Genomic DNA, 14,124 nt, shown 5'->3' with positions numbered 1-14,124 from the left:
ACGTTTCGTTTGTGTGCCGTGCAGGAAAATTTCCACGGCACGTATGCACACGCGCAGAGGCACCTACACCTGTCCACTACCACGAAAACATTCTCCACCAATACGATGAATTATGCGGGGCAATCAATTACACTTTCGTGCTAAAATATATTGCACGCACTACTACTGGTAAGTCTTCGTTGTATGCACCAGGTTGTGTTGTGCATAACAAGCTATGGGTTTCAATATCATTGCTGTACAATGCTCTATATACCCTGGTATTGCATTTTTTGACATGGAAATAACCCCCCCCCTCCCACCTTACTATTCTCCAGGCTATGTGAACAGCCCCCTTGTCAATCTACTGCTGAATGGGGGCCTCCTGGGGATTCTTTGATCACTGATTAAAGATAAAAAAATACATATTCATAACATATTCCTAATCAACCGTTAATATAACACTTTTTCGTTTCAATTTAGTGATTATCATGTAAGCTGACAAATCATTTGCGACGTGTGTGCACCTCCCGTAGGTTAGGGTCAAGTATGATAGACAATGTTGTCCCTCATGTAAGTCTTCAACCTTCATGTTTTCCTGGTGGCACGTGACTAATATCAGAATCAGAATATTTATTTATACTGGAGGAATCCGATGAGTTATAAAGCTCTTTTTCACAGATGCCCAGTAGGGGCAGGTAAGAACGTTACAACAACAAACAATACAAAACATGAAAGGAGCGCAAAGTATAGGAAAGGTAAACAAATCCCTTTAAAATAAAAATACAAATAAAATAAACAATTATTTTTTATCTTACCAGGTAAAGCCCACTGAGGTATTAGCTTATTTTTTTCAGAAGCAACCTGGCTGAATGAGCTGCGACTGCTCCCATGGCCACAAAACGACGGTCGGTGCTAGGCGCGTTGCGCTGCACCTTCTCCTGCAGCACGTAGAAGGTGACATTGTCTCCGGGACTGACCACCAGCTTCCCTCCCACAGTCACGATGCTGAGGCCGCGAGGGGGCATCACGGGGCACGCCAGCACCGTGGACTCGTAGTGCACCTCCAGGCCTGACACGCACGTGTTGGACACCATCTTCCTGTACCTGTGGGCAGACACACATACACACACAGGTGAAATTAGGTAACGCCGCAGCCCTTGCTCAAGCAGCTGGTGGTGGAAGGGCCTCCGCTCTTGGGAATGCTACAGAGCCCCTATTAGAGGGCGTTTGGCCTACTTTTTGACGATTGGGGATTTTCGAGGACAATGGGGAAACTGCAGGGTATAGATATGTAAGGAAAAGAGCAAGGGTGCAGCCATGAAATTTCTCGCTAATGCCACTACTGGCGAAATAGCTTCCACTAGAGGGAGTCCGAGAGAACCTCGAGAGCAGGGGTCCCCAACCCTCGGGCCACGGACCGGTACTGGTCCGTGGCCTGTTAGGAACCAGGCCGCACAGCAGAAGGTGAGCGGTGGGCGAGCGAGCGCTTCATCATCTGTATTGACAGCCGCTCCCCATTGCTCGCATTAACGTCTGAGCTCCGCCTACTGTCAAAACCAGCGGCGGCATAGGATTCTCATAGGAGCGCGAACCCTACTGTCAACTGCGCATGCGAGGGATCTAGGTTGCACGCTCCTTATGAGAAGTCAGAATCCGACATTTATTTTAGCCCGCGCGTGGCCCGCCCATTATTGTTATTACCACTTCCAAACGCGCCTCGTTCCCGCACTGCGCACTTGTCTCAGTCATAGTTTTGGCGAGCCCACAAGCTAACCCCTAGTAGCCAAAATGAGTAAAAAACAAACGTCGCTGGAGAGCTTCGTTGAAAAGGGGGAAAGACCCAATGATGACCCCCCCCCACCCCTGGTCCGTGAAAAAATTGTCTTCCACGAAACCGATCCCTGGTGACAAAAAGGTTGAGGACCACTGCTCTAGAGGATATTTTACATACTCTTGCATGCTGGCAAGACGTCTTGCAAGAAGTGGGAGTAACCCACACTTTACCCCACCACACACGACCTGCCCATCGATGAACTGTGATGTACCCATTTGTATTGCTGGGTGGACAAAGGTGGGGTGATTTAAGAAACGTTATGAAACAATATTTTAAAACGTATACACATATCATACAAATTATATGTATATAACCACATGCAAAGATGCCGTTCAGAATCAGTGGGATTTATATGTAAGTTATATATATATATAAACTGCCATAATAACCTACCTCATTATTATTAGACATGTATGGATTCATCTATTCGTCAAATATTTTTTATTCGCATTATTTGAAATGGGTTCACATTACCTCGCCAACCATTAGAGGCATTACATTTACCACAATGTTAAAGGGAATAGAATGCAACCAAAAATCGAGACATTTTCTAAAAATGAAAGAAGAGCAAATCATTACATTCATGCTCACACCAACCTCTCATACCAAAACCCTGCAGATGAACAAAAGTGAAATGCGTATGTTTTAAAACAGTCATTAGATAAAATGTTAAAGTTTTCTACCATTATCATAATCAGCCATGATGTACTGCTGAATGAAGGCCTCCCAAAGCCAACGCCAGCTGACATGAGCCTACAATGCAACAATCCATCCAGCAACCGCACACAAACTGAGTTCATCCCTCCATCTCCTCATTCGACGCCTCAGATGCATTCCATTCCCCGTCTGCCACTCCATTATTATTCTTGACCGTTGTCCATAATCCCTTCTAGCGACATATCCTGCCAAAGCCCAATTACTTTTCTTAATAGTTTGAATGATGTCATTAATCTGCATATGTTCTCGAATTCATGTGTTCCTCTTTCTGGCAATGTAATTCCATGCTTGTCATCTCTCCACGCATCTTCTTCAAAAGGCAGGGTGCCTATGATCTGCAAAGGTCTCTGTCTGGTTCATTCCTGTGCCACATGTAAGCTGAACACTTATTACAGGCACTTGAGCACTTTTGCTTACGTAGAAAATTAAACCAAAAGTCGGAACCCAGTAAGAATAGCCAGTAAAATGGGGGCCAGGAAGAAGGGATGGACTATGGATACTCCACCACCTTCGTTAACACATGGTAACCGTTGCTTCTGGGGGATAACGAGAATGACAAACTTGGACATTGCCTTCGTGTTAATTTATTTTGAGTTCTGTTTGGTTACACCCCCTCCCCTTTCTCCCATTCTCTTCCCCTCCCCGGTGTGCACACTGCTCCCAATCTTTACCCCGAACGCGCTAGGGTAGCGAGCCCGAACGACCCTCGCTCGTTCCCACATTTTGAGGGTGTGTTACGCCTGCCTTGTTACGTGTTACCTGTTTCCCCCCCCCCCCTCCTTTTGAAATTCCAACTGTATTCTGGATTCATTAATCACAATTATTATTTTATTCTCGATTAAAAGAAAAATCAACCCACAGTATTACTGTGCTCGCATAACAGCCACAGTGCAAATTCATGAAATCTCACCCCGAACTGTTGGTGTAGGTGTCCCCGGGGAGGCACTCGGTTGGGGTGGAAGCAGGGTTGTGCCAAAAGGCCGGTCTGCAGGAACCATCCGGGTAGCGTTCAAAACCGTAATCGCTGCACAAAGATCAGACGCAAGAATTACAAACTTGGCCGACCACCGAACCTGGACAGTTTTTTATTCTACTTTTTCAGAGGGAGAATAAAAAAAACCCAGAGTAAAATACCCACCACTCAAAGTCAGAATCCTTGCACAGGCAGAGATTGGATTTCAACCTCTTGTTAAAACTCTTGCCGTTGATGCAGAGTGACGACAGTTTGCGCTTCCGGTACTCGTGCACCTCTCCCATGATGCAGGCTTCGTCCTGCAAGCACAACAAACGCTAGCAACAGAGGCCCACACTGCGGTTCATGAGTGATGAGCCAAATGCCATGCTCTGGAATTTAATATCCCAAATCTAATATACGTGTATGTTTGTAATTTCAGTCTCTCATAGCATCAAGTTATGCAAAATCAATAAAAACTAATTCTGTTTTCCAAAATTTGTTTTTCCTTGCAAGTTTTTTTTATTTAACAGTATGGAATTCGACCAATAGCTGTTCGTGACAATTATGTATGCATATTTTTTTTATATTCCCTCTGGTTTAATGCAACTTTTGGCCTACCCTTGGATCAACGTGGCTGGTTTTCAATAGGGTCAGTCCCTAATCGCAACAAAAACGTATCCTATAGTTTTGTTCATATAGGGACACCTGTATGAGAGTTTATCTTGCCCCCCATTCCTTTCAATTAGAGACAGTTGGACACAACTAACACATAAACGTTTTCAACATTCATTGGAAGGCATTAAAAATGGACATTTAATTGATCGTAAACTGTTGCTCGTCATGCTTTCCATGAACATGTATTGAACAGAAATTCAACCCAGACACACTTGGTTGTGAAATGTCCAGTTCTCATAATCCTCGTCTGAGCAGTCATGGAAGAAAAGGGTCCGGAAGTCGATCTTCACCAGCTCCCAGTCCGAGCGGAGGCTCGCGTGCCCAAACATCCTTGAGCGCAGGTGCACACAAACGCGCGTACATTCCCAAAGACTCCCAGCCAGACGGGAGGGAGCTCCTTAAATGAGCTAACACCTACTGGGGATTCATTTTCAATGAGGAAGCAAACTGTGCGTAAACTGGAAGTTAATTGCGCTCTTAGAATGACGTGGTAATTGTTGCGTGGCACGAAGCAAGCGAGGCGTGCGTGCGTGCGTACGTGATGACGAGTGTTTCATCGCCGGGCTCGCTGAGCAGCCCGTCAATGTAGATGGGAATGGGAGAAAAGTCGTGGACTTTCCAGGAGATGCCTTCATCCACGCTGTACCTGCACACCACATCGAACCATCCAGGTGCAACGGTGGAAACGTGAGGCACAACAAATTAATCAGTGCTGCACCTGCAACCGCCCAAACATTTTCACAAACAAGGCAGCGCACGCACGTGCACTTTCAGACATTTACAATGACTAAACAGAGCCATTGTGTCTAAAATAAAAACTCATTACGGGCTGAAGTGGAGCATTGTGAGTAAGTATGTAGATAAATAAATAAAATATGTTTTTACTTCCTCAATCTGTCTAATACAATCCGGATGTTAAAAACTGGCAAAGAGTTTATTTGCTTAAACGAATGCTTTTGGTTAATATACATCCAGAAGGGCAATAGGCAAACATGATGTAATTTTTATCTGAAAATACCGAATGACAATTTAGATATATATATTTGCTTTCATTGCCTTTAAAGAACTGCAATAAATCAAATCTCACCAAAGCTGCTTTATGGGCATTGCCGTGTCCTTGACGGCAATGATCGCTCCTCCATGATCCAAGAAGAGAATATGATGTTCATCATCGAATGCCTGCAAGAAAGCAGTGAAATAAACGCCGAACATTTGCAAGAATCTTGAGCTCTCTGATTTGATTTCGGGTGGTACCACGATTATTGGGCATGATGTCTGATGTTTCGCTTGCTCTACATGCTGGAAGCTTCTACAGGAACTTCTTACAAAAGCTCCCAAAACGCAGAGTGAAACATCGAACAACACACGTAGTAGAACACAAGAACACACCAGAGAGCAGCACAGCACATCCACAATGTGTAAGCATATTCTGCATTTAACATGCAAATGAAAAAATAACATTTTCTTGGAAATTTGTGCAGCCTCAGCATAGGAAATCATAAATAAGTCATGGCATTTCTGCCTTTTAGTTTGCGGTTTGAATGCTTTTTTCTGCACTGACCTGACTCCATGTATTTCCACCATCAGAGGAGACGAACATTTTTTCTTCGTACTCGACCAATCCGGCTCCCAAATTTCCTGCGCATAAATAAAATAACAGCACTATGACCATGGCGAGCATCAGCTGTGGCTCTCCAAAGATGCCACTGTATTCTTCAGATGGCCTTACATGTTGACTGCTTGCACAGTATAAGGCTTTTCACTTACATATGCACATAGCCCATTGAGGTTTATTTTCTTTACTCGAGACTTTTTTCAGAAAAGATCACTGAATGCATTCTAGGAAAGCAAACCTTTTAAAAGAGGAGGATTCACATTGTAAAACATTGTTCCACGTTGATGATTTAATGATACATCTCATAGGCCAGATGCTCCCACAACAGCACATTGAGAGTCGGGAAGAAGAACACGTGATCGCGAACAAATGCAAACATAGGCATCATATTCACTGTAAATAAAAGTAAGTGGGCTTAGCACGACACACTTTTAATCGGGATAATTGACTGGTGGTCGAGATTAATGATTGAGTGGTGGCCAAAGGAGAGAACATGCCCGAGAGGATGTCCTCCCCAGAGATGGAGCAATACGATCCGCTGATGTGCAGGTGCTAGATGAATTGTAATGTCGAAGGATGGCTTTGAGATGCATTAATTTAACATAGGATTGATCGTGGCCGAATATGAGAATGAATGCGAGTGAAACATCAGGGAACATTCTTTTTCAAGCGCTTAATTGCAGTGTAGCGGCAAAGGTAAATCACGTGTGCATGACAGCTGTGTTTGCAGAAATTCAGGCCTCACCAGTGGCCATGAGTAGGCCAGGAGCTGTGGCCATAGATACGACCTTCCCTGCCAAAACGGTGTCTCCAGAGGAGTGAAGGTGCAGGTGCAGTGAGCACGCGGGCTGCACCCAAACACCCACAGCATGCACACGCAGCAATCATAACTCCCGTATAACGTATAAGATGCAGTGCACACACGCACGCACACACAGCCAAATAATCCCTCCCAACAAGCAGAAGCAAACACACTTACCCATGGCTTCATATCAGCAGAAATGTCTCCGTATCCGACACATCACATCTAGTATACCCTCTTGCTCTGGCTGGGGCCACTAGTCATGTGCAACTTACTCAAGTCTACTCGTGACTCAGAAAATATCCAGTGATCAATTAATCCATGGAAAAAAATATTGCGCAATGAGCCCACGAACGACTTTTTTCATTGACTTAAATCATTTTCAAAATAACGTGGCACCTATGCACTTAAGCAGGTCAATGTTTCAGCAGACACTGTTGCAAATAACTCGGATAGTTTACATGAAGCATAAAGAGAAATTGCACTGATAGGTAAAACGTGCATTTGATCTAACCCAAAAAAAACTCTATTACTTGATATTTTTTCTTTTGGCTTTCCAACACTGCACTGTGTAACATGCTCCATCAATTGCAGTTGTTTGTAAAATTGGAAGCGCCCAGAAATGCTTCCCCCTGGTGTCTAATATAAAGCATGTTCCAAAGTCCTGAATCACACAAATGATGCACTGTTGACATTTATGCTTTCAACAGTGTATTTTAAACTGCCCCGAGTGAACAAGAGTGTACTCAGTTGCAAAAGAGGTTAAGAGATGGCTTAGTTCTGTAACTCCCACGGACTAACATGGCGTTCAATAGAGAACCAGCCTTTTATCAAAATATCATAGTCAATCTCCATTTCTGTTTATAAATGATGCTTATGTTACTTCTGAAAGAGATACATTCTTGCTGTGGAAGCCATTATTTATTTCAGAACCGCACTATTTCCACTCAAAGCTGAGCACGCCAATACAATGTTGATTGTTTTAGCATTTAAATGCAACTGCGTCTTTAACACGTTCTACAGAGTAGTGGGACATATGCATCAAAGGACTGCCACTAAAAGGAGGAATATCTATATTCTTAAGGTATGGTGTGAGAAGACTCTTCGTAGAGAAGAGACAGTCAGTCACAGGCAGAAGAGAAGAGGCAAACATTTGAGCCTTCGATTGACCCTGCCAGAGGGGTATGTCAGTTTGACAGAGCATTGCCATGAAGCCATTGAGAGATTTTTTTTTCTGAGATCATTAAACAGGCTGCAATAAAGATGATTTTATGAAGCGCAAGCCATGCTCACTATTGCCATTAAACCACTCCAGGTATCAAAGCAAGTAGTAATGGCTCAGTACCTTAGCATTAACATTACTGTCACGTTCACGTCAAAGGAAACGTTTCATCCTAAGAAGAGTCTCAAGGCACTTTATGACACTTCAGATGCTAATGTGGGCTCGGATGCAGACATTATTCTACGGAATCTAAAAGCCATCAACGTGTCTTGCTTCTTTCCCCATCTTCCACTATTAAAACGTTCAACCTCCACAAAAAAGAAACGGCCTTAAAAATAGAAAGAAAAATCAAATGCCACGTTTGTTACTTTCAAAAAACTTTTTTTTAATGTAGCATGTCAAAAATGCAACCACATTGACGATAGCTGACAGTTTCATCCAAGGAGATGCACTGACCGCATATGAGACGGAAGCTATGGTTTCCACCTTCGAGGTACAAAAAATGGGACATATCATGGGAAGAAGAAGAATAACTCACAATACTAGATGAAGGGAGAACTACGTATAAATACATCATCTTCAGTGGTGTATTTTTACCCAACTCACAAAACGAGGACATAAAATATCGGGGGTAAACATATTTCCCAGGACAGCTACCGTAATCTCCAGATCATAAGACATTCTGGACAATAAAATGCACCCCAAACCTATGCCCAGTATCAATACACTTATATAAATCTGGTCACACACACACACCTACAAGATTATGAGAAGCACCCCTAACTGATTTAGAGTACATATTTGAATCTGGAGAATACAGCATCTCAAAAAAAGGGGACATCTTGGGGAAAACCAGGACATGTGGCGCCTGTAGCAGTTGGCTCTAGAGCCAGGCCTTACCAGCAGGCAGTGTGTGGGCCTCTCGAGCAGATCTGTGGCAGGAGCTGCCAGAAGCCTCCAGTCTCGTCCCCTGTTGTACGTAACGTACGTTTTCACCTCGGCAGCCTGCTTCTGATTGGCCAGGAACACCCCTCTTAATCCATTAACCTGCGCAAGGAAAACATAACCCTTGCATTAACTTTGACGGTGTGACTGAAGAATATTAAGTGGTGGGCGATACACGCTCAAATCAAGCGCTTCTTACAGTATTCCCTTTAATTAAAAATACTTGTTAAAATTCGACGCGAGCACTGCCGCACTGCGCCGTGACCCAGGCAACATGAGTTTGATTTGCTGATCACAGGTGACATTAGTGGCACATGATATCCGAACTGGTCCTGGGTACCCCTCTTTCACCAAGGTGCACTGACCAGCATGGTGAAATATGGTCAAACACCTCTTGCCTGACACGGTATTTAGGATGCCTTCATCCAGCAGTGTAGATTGACAAAGGGATGTCAATTATTCATCTTAGAGAAACGGTGTTTTTTTAGGTACTAACATCGCACGTACTAAATAGTCCTATGTCGCTTATTGATTTTTGTTAATTTACACAATTACCACTAGAATACTTGAATTAAAGTATGATGTATTATTTATGCTGTTCACTGAACAACACAACAGCACAGTAGTTGTTTGCTACGCAGAGGACGTTGTTAATTTAGATTTAGTGCATACTACAGCACAAATGCAATGTGTATGATCAATTATACTTTGTGAGAATGGCTGGAAAAGTAAGGATCAATTGTTTGCCAATTCTGTACACAACTAAGGAGTAATTACTGCAATAGCTGATATTGATTTATTGTTATTGTGGTGCTTTCTCATAACTTTAGGAGTGCACATACACACAATGTTATGGTGCAGCGTAGTTATTACTTATATCAACAAGTGACCAGTGGCTTTATTCAATATTTTCTTCATCATGTCGGCATTGACAGGAGTCGTATTAATTTAATTTAACATATTCCCGCAGGACCAAGAACGTATGCAGAGCAAGCTTTTGAGGATGGCACATTGATATGAAGCATAGCATTGCTTATAACAAGTGGACAATGGGCATATCAAATGTTAAATTGTTTACTTACTGGACTTGCCAATTGAATACTAATAATTGTTCTAAAATTATAAAAATATATATATAGCTTCAACAAACAGCATAATACATGGCATCTTTCTTGCCAGTATTACAATATAACAATAGGTTTTACCCTTTCTGGCAGCGAAACAGGTGTCAAGATGTTAAAACACCAAACAAAATCCTTATACTGGTAGGAACCTACTGGTTACACCAGCCCACAGGGGATTATTGTGTCCATCGTGCAGGGAGGGGCTGGGTGGGGAGGGGAGGGTGGGGAGGGTGGGGCTGGGTGGAGGGTGGGAGGGGTGGGGCTGGGTGGGGAGGGACTGGTCACCCCGTGGTGCCCTTATAAAACTCAACGTTTAACCTACTCACGCCGGCTTGTGCCCGCCCTCACAGTCGGGCATATTTGCGGAATACACCACGCCGCCGTTGACCCTGGCCATTGACCGAGCAACCCAACGTTCCTACCAGCTCCCTCCACAGGAATGTGTTTCAAGGAATCTTGTCTGCATTAACTACACGCACTTGTGGTGAACATGCAAACAAAAAGCACGCTCTGGTAATATATGATGCATTGTCTTTGAAACTGATTGGTCCACAAGTGCGTGTAGTTAATGCAGACAGGATTCCTCGAATAAGGATTCTATTTGGTGTTTTAACATCTTGACACAACTGTTTTATTGCCAGAAAGGGTAAAACATATTGTTATAGCATGATATATGTTTTTTTTTAAACACAGAGATATTAAATACTGGAAGAGTCACAAAATGCTCAATCGATTAAATATAATTTCTTGATGGTTTCACCTAAAATAAAATTGTTGAGGAAGACAAGGGAAAACCATCTCAACCGCCCTTACATAGCTATGGATAGAGAATCCTCGTAGAGAGCGGTGCTGCGACGTGAATAGGGGGATGCTATCATATGATTAGCACAGTTGGCTACATACAGTGCAAAATAAGTTCAACATACATACATACATGAGATGAAGACAGCCTTTGTCGTGGACATGCCCTTGGGTGGAAAACTCATAAATAATCCCGTAGCATAATAAACATTATAACAAACCTGCATGGCCTGTCATCAGCATCGCTCAGCACGCTTGAGGTTTTAGGACAGCCAGGGCTTCCAGTTTCCAAGGTTTAAATTTAGGCTGGGACTGCGACCAAGACATGATTTCTGCACCCAGCACACTACATCAAATACACCTCTCTCTATGTCTGTAGCTACTATGCCACGTGCTGCCTGCTGTGTCAAATATTCAGTGAAAAGTTAATCCTTTGGCATACCTCATGCACGTTTATGATCTTGGGAGCACTCGGGATATCACTGCAGGCAACGTTGGCTAGAGACAGGGTCAGTCTGTCGCCACGCTCATCCGAAAAGTAGAGTCCGTATGTCTGGTTCTGATTCCAGTCTCGCGCTGCTGCAAATACGCCTTCTCCGCCCGTGCTCAAGATGTGCAGGTCCTGCACACGTGGAGAGCAGCCGCCAGCCAGCCAGGGTTAGCACCATGTGCAAACTGCACGACGACCAGTCTCAATAAAGCCTCACCTGTTTTAAATCCGGAGCGATTTCCTGCCCGAATGAGCATTGAGGCCGTGCTCATCTCCTGTCTGCAGCCTTGAGCCAAGAGTGGAAATTCCACATTCCTATCCGTAGGACAATGACTGGTCGACTTCCCCAAAAGGCAGTCCTAATTTTATCGACCCCAGGGAGATAATGGGTCGGGTCAACCCCCAACCAGGATTTGAACCTTTTGATTGCAAGCCGCTTACTCTCACACTGAACTGCCAGGCTTGGTGTATTTTAGGATCGTTTTTATTTGTTTATTTTTAAGCTAACTGCTTCCAGAAATACCTGATCAATGTGGTTTTATGGAGAGGAATGTGGGACCTTTGCTGTAAACTTATAACAGCTCTACTTTACCCATGTGAATGTAAGTGGAGTCAAATGTTTCCAGAACGATGCCAAAACATGGCTTTACTAATATGTGTTTGATTTTAAACATATACAGTACATTTTTAAGTCATGAACAATAATACTATAAGTGTGCTCATGATAAGGGTTGCATTTTATATAGACAAATGTGATATGTGTGTATAGATGTATATGAATGATAATGTCTTATTATAAATAAATTGTCTCCTCCTCATAATATGTAAATAGTCTGTGATGTCTTAGCAACCAATCGGGGTCATTATTTATACAATTTAAATATCTACGTATGCATACGAAACAGATAACTAACCAACTTCATAGTCTTTATTGTGATATTTTGGAAAAGAAAAAAAGAAAAAAATGTTTGTGCATCTGCAAAAGCCTTATCAAATTGAACATGCATATGTAGAACCGCATCTATATCACATTTTGTAAAAAAAAATAAAGGCAGTGGACTATTTTTCAGAAACGTAATGTAATGAAAATGTGTACGTGACCAAAATCCAGAATGGCCAATACGAGGTTATACAGCACATTGTATCAGAGCACATCTAGAGATTTCTCATGAATTCGCAAAAAAGTACAATTCACCATAATCCTAAATTATTCTAGAATCGGGAAATAATTGCATTAATGGCCGCCCTGTACTTTTATCCAGGTATTTAATAATACAAAGCACCATGCTGGGAGTTCTCAAGTAATTAGATTGACTAAGCTCCATTGTACATTTTAAACACTTTTTTATAATTTCATGGGCGAAATGGAATATCGTGTGATGCAATAATGCATGTATTTCGTTTTGAAGAGCAAAATATGAGCAACATCAGAGTGGCCTCAATCTGGACTGAGGTCAGATAGCGCTACAAAAGGACAGTTGTGAAAAGCATACTTAACGCAGTGGGCAGAATAATTTGTATTTGCTTAAAGGGAATATATTGACATTGTTCATACCCTAGGCAAGGCGTACTTGGGGAACAGCATCTGCCGGAATTGCCTCCGCCCATGAGAGACATAATACCGGGCTATGTGTCCATCTGTCACCTTGAACACACAAGCACGCAAAGTTTCAGAGCAAGAAAAGGGCATTCGACTCCTCAAACTCACCCATCTACGAGCTTACAATGGTGCCCCATTTCTCGCTATTCACCCATCCGTAAGTGACAAGGATAATCCTAATTTCTTTGTTTGTCCCTGAATGCCTTAGTGATTTTTCAGTCCTCTTTGTCAGGGCGAGTCCTACTTGGGATATTTACCAAATTCATTTACATAAGCATTTTGGTGATGGCTATGGTACTTTTTGTGATGAAACCAAAGTGCCCAATTAAAAATCCATCCATTGGAGGGGAAGGCCACTCAAACTCTGCACAGAAAGTTTAGAAACCTATCAGGTATCTAGAGGTATTTTATTGCCCTTTACCATGGGTGTGGGTGTCTCACACACATCATTACAGAGCAATCCACTGGGTTGATTTGCAGTTTACACACAGTGTATTGAGATGTGGTTACATTTAGACGCTATATTAATCCAAATTGTATTGTATTGCTAACTTAACACAGAACGCATATTATGAATTGATATTGTATTATTTCATTGTACTGTGTTGTGGCTCTTCCGCATATATATTTCTGTAATATGACTGCTATATATTCTTGGTTCTTTCGGTAAAGTCACGTAGAAGGGAAATAATAAAATAATATAAATATAAAACAATAAAAATTCTGGATTTCACACCTGATGATGATTGCTTGTGTTGCATTCGAAACGTCGTGAGACTTTTTTATTGTTTTATATTAATATTACTTTATTATTTCCCTTCTACGTGACTTTACCGAAAGAACCAAGACTATGAATCCCTGCAGTCACGAAAGCTTTAAATCAAAATTTTACTGCTATAAGTAACAATTGTACTACAAGTAGGATACATTTATTTTCCGATGTACCATTAAAGACAATGCATATCCCTGTCTTGACAGCCTTTGTGAAACAACTCGACTACATTGTGATTCTCACTGCTTCACAATTTCGCGTGCCCCAGCGAGCAAGATAATTGGCACAGAAACTGTTTTAAAAGGTCAACCCATGACAGTCATAAACAATTTTCGCCTCTAAAGGGACCTATTTTCATTCTTCTCTTGGCTTAATGTTTTTTTTAATATAAGAACTGCCGTGTATTTTCCACCAAATCAGCATGTACACTTTTATTGTATATATATATGTTTCAGAATCATAATCGGGATTTATCCTGGAGGAATCCGGTGAGCTATGAAGCTCTTTTTCATAGATGTCCAGTAGGGGTGGGTCAGCAAATTATAACAAACAATTTTTCCTGTTGTATGGTGAAAGCACATTTATATGAACCT

General features: G+C 42.3%; 1 protein-coding gene across 2 annotated transcripts in view; it reads right to left on the bottom strand.

Moving 5' to 3' along the window:
- Positions 1-14,124, bottom strand: part of LOC144935105 (VPS10 domain-containing receptor SorCS2-like) — an 80,224-nt gene that overhangs the window by 16,560 nt on the left and 49,540 nt on the right. For both annotated transcript variants that reach the window (XM_078861507.1, XM_078861508.1), the window contains exons 8-18: positions 12,715-12,804; positions 11,112-11,291; positions 8,700-8,846; positions 6,521-6,623; positions 5,722-5,798; positions 5,248-5,339; positions 4,699-4,806; positions 4,373-4,490; positions 3,669-3,802; positions 3,441-3,554; positions 912-1,083 (exon numbers count right to left, since the gene is read on the bottom strand). In XM_078861507.1, coding sequence (XP_078717633.1) covers positions 912-1,083; positions 3,441-3,554; positions 3,669-3,802; positions 4,373-4,490; positions 4,699-4,806; positions 5,248-5,339; positions 5,722-5,798; positions 6,521-6,623; positions 8,700-8,846; positions 11,112-11,291; positions 12,715-12,804 — 1,335 coding nt within the window. The remainder of the gene's footprint in view (positions 1-911; positions 1,084-3,440; positions 3,555-3,668; positions 3,803-4,372; positions 4,491-4,698; positions 4,807-5,247; positions 5,340-5,721; positions 5,799-6,520; positions 6,624-8,699; positions 8,847-11,111; positions 11,292-12,714; positions 12,805-14,124) is intronic.

This window comes from Lampetra fluviatilis, chromosome 12, assembly GCF_964198595.1.
Source record: "Lampetra fluviatilis chromosome 12, kcLamFluv1.1, whole genome shotgun sequence".
NCBI classification, from domain to species: Eukaryota; Metazoa; Chordata; class Hyperoartia; order Petromyzontiformes; family Petromyzontidae; genus Lampetra; species Lampetra fluviatilis.
The sequence above is the reverse complement of the archived record's forward strand: the minus strand, read 5'-3'. Positions and strand labels throughout refer to the sequence as shown.